At 47.3% G+C, this 6,942-nt stretch overlaps 1 protein-coding gene across 2 annotated transcripts; it reads left to right on the top strand.

The window, feature by feature from the left end:
- Positions 1 to 557: 557 nt before the first annotated feature.
- CPLX3 (complexin 3) lies at positions 558 to 6,584 on the top strand. Of its 2 annotated transcripts, XM_019477379.2 has the most exons (4): positions 558 to 949; positions 1,405 to 1,598; positions 3,427 to 3,514; positions 5,358 to 6,584. In XM_019477379.2, the coding sequence occupies exons 2-4, from the start codon at positions 1,438 to 1,440 to the stop codon at positions 5,577 to 5,579; spliced, it is 471 nt and encodes a 156-aa protein (XP_019332924.1). In that variant the 5' UTR covers positions 558 to 949; positions 1,405 to 1,437; the 3' UTR covers positions 5,580 to 6,584. The 2 variants fall into 2 exon arrangements, with proteins under 2 accessions (XP_019332924.1, XP_006273204.1); XM_006273142.3 differs by lacking the exon at positions 558 to 949 and having other exon boundaries at positions 1,140 to 1,598.
- The last annotated feature ends 358 nt before the right edge of the window (positions 6,585 to 6,942 follow it).

Raw genomic sequence — 6,942 nt, 5'->3', positions numbered from 1 at the left:
CCAGTGCCCCTCACTCCAGACCTGCTGGCCCCTCAGGCCCCAACCCCCCAGGGTGTGGGTCGGGGGAACCCAAGCAGCCCCTTTGCAGGCTGGAACTGACAGTCTGCAGGGGAAAAAAGCCATTGTTTCCCACATTTGTCTACTTTAAAAAAGGATCCATTTTAAAAGTTTGTTCACAACCCTTTCATATATTCTTCTGGCCCACTTTTGGTTTGCGACCCACGAGTGCAGAAACGCTGAATGGGACAGCGCAGTCATTTGTGAAATGAACTTCACCGCAGGGCTTAAGCTCCCTTCCACCATCCACATTGCCTGGGAAGCCTCTGATTCCTTCTGAAAGTTGCCCCTGCCTCTACCGAAGCTGCAGAAAATGGAAAGCGATTCGGGCTGTCTCTTTGAGACAAAGCTATTTGTTTAGTTTAGCTATTTTTTATTTTAAATCCAGCTTGTTATAGTTTTTGTAGGGCTTCCTCCCCGCTTCCTTCCCCTTGGCTGCACGTCGCTTCTCCTATTAGCCAAGTGCTTCCCCTTCACTTTCTAGCAAGTTTCGCCCAAGGCTGAGCTGAGGTTGCCTCCAGCTGGGAGCGGTTCCTGCTCAAAGCCGCTGCCCTCTCCAGCCTCAGTAATCTCCGCGGCAGCCTTGCTCAGCCTGAATCGATTGCTTTCTTTGGATGATGATTGTATTGGTTTTAATCCCGTAGATTAAAACGCGGGACTTTTTCTCGGCTGCCCCTGTGTGCCGCCGGAGCCACGCGCTGCTCTCAGCTCCGCGGGCTCAGCCTGTGGAGGGAGAAAGGAAGACTTGGTGGTTACCAGTTCTGCACTAAAGAGCGATCTGAGGCTGAATGGAAATGTTAGGCTCCTTCGTTGCCCCACAGGCTGCCGGAGGGGTCATCCATCAGCGTCTCTGGACCCCCCTGGACTGGTGATCTGCTGTCAAGTGTCCCAGGTTTTAGCAGCACCGGGTGGGGGGGTGGAGGGTGGTTGTAGAGGGGAGAGGGGCTCTCGGGACATGTGGTCTTGTGGCGTCACACAAGTAAACAATTTAATCCTTTCTTTGCAAAGGGGAGTGGGGGGAGGGGAGGGGAGGGGACGGGGAGCCAGTGGGCAGAGTTAAGAGTGGCAAGGCTGGGAGCTGGCATCAGACTAGCCGGGCGCCTCTCCTGGCTGCATCCCCCCGGCAGCACCGCCCCGGCCAGGGCACCCCCGAGCGCCGAGCCGGCGGAGCTGTCCGCGGTGCTGACCCCGCAGATACCCGCGGCGGGGCGGGGCGGGGGCGCTCGGAGCTGTCCGCTGCCGCGGTGCTGAACGGGGCGCGGGCGTCCGATGGGCGGCGGAGAGGGGCGCTGGGAGCGCGCCCTGCCCATGTGAGCCCCTCCATAGCGCTGCTTCTCCTTCGTCCAGCACCGACTTGGCCTCGCGTCTGCCAGCCCCGCCATGGCGTTCATGGTGAAGACTATGGTGGGTGGTCAGCTGAAGAACCTTACTGGGGGACTGGGAGGAGAAGAGAAGGGAGAAAGCGAGAAATCCCCAGCCGAAGCCCAAGGCATGACGAGGGAGGAATATGAAGAATACCAGAAGCAGCTGGTGGAGGAAAAGTAAGTGCCCCTGGGCTCCCTTGGGTGCTTTTGTGCCATGTCCACTCCCATGCTTCTCCCCGGGTGCTGTGGGCAGGGGGATCTCGGATATCCTGTGGCATTGGGAGATCAGTACCCACGTTGTCCACTCTGCTGCCCATTGGAAGGGGCCTTAGATAATCATAGATGCCTCAACTTGTGGTTGGCTAATTCACTTGGGGACAAGGGGAGGGTTCAGTAGGTAGGCAAGGAAAATAGGGTCCTGCAAATCAGGACACTAGTCCACGGGGAGCAACCCTGCAGGACAAAGTGGAAAAGGGACCATTGTGGGTGCCCTTATGTTGAGCCCCGGGTTTGTATTGCCCATTACTCTTGGGCTGGACTGAAGGAGGAAGGGATGCAACATACAGAGGAACGGGAAATGTCTCTGTCTGTAGGATCTCAGGTGAAGACTGCTTGAATCAACTCAGTGATCTTTCTTTATGTCAGCCAGCAGCCTCGCCGGTGAGGCGCTGACATGGTATGGGGGCTAGAAATAGGATGAGCCCCTGTCTTTACTTGTAACTAACCTTAGCATGAGTTCGAAACCGGATCATTCCACAGTGCTTCTATACACAGTGGGCTGCTACAGCAGCTAGGGCAGCTGCTGTGACAGATCGGTTGGTTTTAAACCCAGGGCTGACAGCTGCCCTTCTTTTCTTCTCAAAGAAACTCCCCACCCCCCGCCTCCCCCTTTGCAAAAAGAAATTGAAATAAACACTTGAACATTGTTGCAGAAGGCGGGGAATTTTAGTAATACATTTTTAATGAAAGCTGTAATCTTTTAATCCGCTTTTGCATCCCAGTGAGGGGATTGTTTTTCTCATGATGGGCCACATTTCACTATGGGGTTTTGGGGATAGTTCTCCCTCATGAAGTTAGCTTTTAATGTCTTTGATTTCTGTATTGTGGGGGGGGGGTTGTGGGGGGGGTAAGCAAAGTGTAGGAAAGTGAAGCAGTGGAGATTTCAGTCTAAAACAGCTTCATAGTGGGTTTTGCCAGAAACATTGGCCTCAGCATGGACCAAATTCATAACCACCATGTCCTCCCAAATGGGGTAGAAAGAGAAATTTACTGGGGGAAAAAATATCCCATGCTTGTAAGGTCTTTTACATTGCTTTAAAAAAGAAATCTGATAAGTAGCATTGTCCAGTTTGGGTTGCTTAATACACTGGAATAATGTGGCAATTGGTCTAACTGTTTAAGGAATATGTTGTGTTGTTATGTATTTAGTTGTTGGCTGTGAAATGTAGATAAAAGCAATGGCTTTGGAAAAAAAATCAGGTGAGGTAAAAAGAAGCAAAGAGATGAATGGAACATCCTGTCATTTCCATCTGCTTTCCTAGGCTCCCACTCACCATTATTTAAGAAACCAAAATTGCCAAATCTCTAACACACTGACCGATACTTCTTCACACCCCCATGGGTTTTATTTTCCCAAGTTTGTGTTGTTGAACAGAAACATGGTAGGGCATTTTTTGTCCATATCTGACATTTAATTGAGTCCAGACATCTACTTAGACCAGGAGAATTGTCCCTTGATGTTCCGTACACCTCAGTGTGGCTGAAAGACAAAAGGCAGTGAAAGCTTCCTCAGGATGTCAACTAGAAAGCAGTCCTCTCTGCCTCCTATCCCCCTTTGTCTAACAGAGACTGGTTGATATTTGATTAGGCCCTGCCCTGCCTCCATGTCGGTACTTGGGATTAGTAACCCTTATTGGAAATGTATCATCCTAGTGACCAGAGTGGACTCTGGCCATGTCATGGAGGTGGCTGAAAATATGACTTGTTTTCTAATCTCTGTTTCCAGAATGGAAAGGGATGCTCAATTTACTCAGCGCAAAGCAGAGAGAGCCACACTCAGGACCCACTTCAGAGACAAATACAGGCTGCCCAAGGTAAATCTTGATGCCTTTGAGTCCTAACCTCTCTTGTCTTAACAGGGGCCAGGGATGCAATTCAATCATCTAAGGCTCCATAAAAACATCCTTTTCCACTGCTTGCCCCCGGGCCGCTCAGAGGTGGGCGGGGGAGTGGGGAGGGGCAGGATTCTACCTGTCAACCTCATGACGTGGGGCAACATGAGAGCACCCTATGTCCCAATGATCCCTGTCTAGTCTGATATAATCCCTTTTGAGATGGATATAAAAATTGGGGATCTTCTTTCTCATGTCATGGGGCCTGGGTAAATGTTATCACAGATTGTGTCACATGTACAGCTGAGGCAGGTGAAACAGAACTATAAACTTTACAAACCACCTGCTAGAGTTCCCACACACGGTGGGAAGAATCCTTTCCTATTAGCCTCCTTGCCTTCATTTCCTTCATGTCACGCTGATGCAAGGTGTTGCCTAACTTCTAAGAGTGTCCTCTCCTCTCAGACAGGATTCTTCCATCCCTAGGGCTTTTTGACTCTCCTACTCTCCCTTTACCATCCCATCTCTGCCTACTCCTAAGAATTACAGTAGACTCTCACACCATCTATATGTAGCATGTATCTAGCAAAGTCTGTGCTTACTGCCAGCCAGCACACAAGAACACCACAGCCCTATAGAGCCATCTGTTAGGCAGGTCAGCAGGACAGCAGTCCCTTTACGTGGCCATTAATGGGTGTAAACATCTCTAGCCTCTGATCCAATCATCCGTCCTGTCAGTCACCTTCTTGATCTCTTTCCTTGCCCCTCAGTGCACAGGCAGTCACAGATTTCAGTTTCACCAGTGTGAAAGCAGAGTAAGTCTACTGAAATCAGTCATTGGGTTCCCTTTGGATTCACACTAGTGTAGCTAGGAGTTGAGCCGCACAGAGTAAATTCCACTGAATGTAGTAATAATGTTTCCTTTTAATAACTATTTTCTCCGTCCCCGTTTTAGTGAATGTTTTTGTGATCAATTCCTATTTTTGGCCTTCCGCTTAGAGTGGAGTGAATAAATCATTGAGAACAATTTAATCAACTCTAATTCAACCGTTTTCTCTGTTCATAGAATAACCACAAGAGCGTCACATTTTTTTTCCCTACTTAATCCAACAAAAGCCTTTTTAATATTTTTTTAAACTCTGTGACTTGATGATGAATATTCTAAATTGGAGTTTTGCTAATTTTAGTGTGGGAAGGCCAAATATTTCCACATATTGTATCTATGCCTTGGCTGGATGAACATGCATGCCCTTCTTACCCACATGCCAAAATTTATCTTCCACTGCCATGAGTGCCAGGTATTAGATTGCTCACTTGTTTGCTTTCTGCACAAAGGAAAGAGGAGGAGACATGTTCTAAGTAAAAGAACAATTTATTCATTGATGAGTCTTTTTGTCTTATTCACTCAGCTCAGATTGGCTTCACAATTATGTTGTCAATACCAGGACAATTTTCCTGCATCTGTTACCACTTAATCTTTCCATGGTTCTTCAATATATTGATGAACTTGATCTGGTCTTGATTCAGCAGATTACTTAAGCATATGCCTAACTTAAATCAAGAGCTTCAATCTAGCTCTATTCAGCATTGCACTTAAGCATGATTGGAAGAATTGGAGCTATTTAGTATAAAGAAAACTGAAGGAGAATTTCAGAATAGTCTTGAAACACAAAAAACATTTTTATAAAGGGAATGGCAATCTCTATGCCCATAGTGGGATGTAGGCATTCACTTATAAAATGAACATGAGCTTAAGTAAAAGACTAAAGCAGGACCTTTCTGATACGCTTGCTCACTGTTTCCTTTGATCAATGTGACTCTATAGAATGAAACAGATGATAACCAGATCCAGCTGGCAGGAGGGGATGTGGAGCTTCCAAAAGAGCTGGCCAAGATGATCGAGCAAGATGAAGAGGAAGAGGAAAAGAACTCAGTTATTGGACAGCTGACCAACATCCAGAACCTGGACCTGGATTCCCTGAAGGATAAAGCCCAGGCCACCCTGGAGGACCTGAAGCAGTCAGCTGAAAAATGTTCTGTTATGTGACTTGGCTGTACCCCTTACCACAATACCACCCCATTCTTGAACACGTAATGTTTGGAGTAGGGGGGGGCACAGTAGATGGTCTGGCGGTGGCCATGGTTTATGAAAAATTAGTCAGTGGGAAACCCACTGAGTTTGTTCCCCTGGGTGGCGTGAGTTGGGTACCTTTTCTAAGCCATGCTCAGCCTAGAGTCCCTAAAACAGACTTACCTGTCCTGTACTTGCCAATATATATGAAGTGTCTTCCAGTCTGAGGTTAGAACAAGAAAGCAACCCTGTTGTCCCCCAAACACCTTTCCGGCCCTATGATATAGGCTCTCCATGCCATTACCCACAGGGTCACCCCATTTTACTCATTTGAGCAAAGGAGCGAGGGAAGCGTGTGATGGCCTTGGAGAGTGATTGAACTGTGCCAGTGAGTGGGAACACAGACTTCTCCTGCCTGAGATCCTCTGTCTTGACTTCTACTGGAGTGGAGGAGATGTAGAGCAAGCTTGCAAGTAGGGGTAGTAGGCATTCACTGTGCTTTCTTTCTAAGGACAACTCATGAAGGAAAATCTCCCTGGATCTGTAGCAATAGCAATTAATAACAACAGTGAATGACAGAACCCAAAAGTGTTTTCAAAAGAAAGTAGAGTGCCATCAGCTGTATTTTATGGAGGGGGACACTGAGGCACAAAGCACTTAGAAAATTTACCTGAGTCAGTGGCACAGTCAGTGGCAGAGTCAGAAACTGAACCCATCATCTCAGGCCCTACATGTCCTTCAGTGTAAGAAAGGAAATATTCAGATTCTACTTTGTTTCTACCGTGTGGGATTGACTCTATTTGAGGTACTTTACAGGAGAGCAAAACAAACATGCCATTTGTGTAATGACTGGGGAAATCTACCTGTATATACATTGTGTTGTAACCATGCCATGTTTTCATTTGACTATCTACACCTTATATACCATCCCTATTCTATGGTACTGTTATAACTGATGGAATAAATACCAGGAGATCTCTATGCATTTTTTTCCTCCAGTATCTCCCTACTAAAATGATGTGTTGTCAAATGCAATGCCATAGGGTTTTGGGGTCCCCCCCCCGTAGAGACAGTGATGTTTGTGTAGTATTCAGTGATGGGCTCAATCATCTCCCTGAAAATGCTAACCCTTTTAGAAAGCATTAACCTTTATGGAGCAAGGTCTGTGTGTGGCATGCATGTATTTGAAGATTGCTGCCTTTTTTTGAGTGTGTGTATGTGTGTATGTGTGCTCATGTGTGTGATCTTTGCTACCAGCCCTGAGAAAGCCTTACCTTGCCCAGATGAGTGACATTTAAAACCTTAGAGACCTCTGCAGCCACCGGTAACCATAGTTTTA

The sequence above is a fragment of the Alligator mississippiensis genome, chromosome 11, assembly GCF_030867095.1.
Source record: "Alligator mississippiensis isolate rAllMis1 chromosome 11, rAllMis1, whole genome shotgun sequence".
In the NCBI taxonomy this organism is placed as follows: domain Eukaryota; kingdom Metazoa; phylum Chordata; order Crocodylia; family Alligatoridae; genus Alligator; species Alligator mississippiensis.
This window is presented reverse-complemented; position numbering and strand designations above follow the sequence as displayed.

Excerpts from the sequence above, each read along its gene's own strand:
- CPLX3 (XM_019477379.2), top strand. The coding sequence starts at position 1,438 with ATGGCGTTCATGGTGAAGACTATGGTGGGTGGTCAGCTGAAGAACCTT. Across the intron at positions 1,599-3,426 it reads AAGCAGCTGGTGGAGGAAAA|AATGGAAAGGGATGCTCAAT; the intron begins GTAAGTGCCCCT and ends CTCTGTTTCCAG. Across the intron at positions 3,515-5,357 it reads ACAAATACAGGCTGCCCAAG|AATGAAACAGATGATAACCA; the intron begins GTAAATCTTGAT and ends GTGACTCTATAG.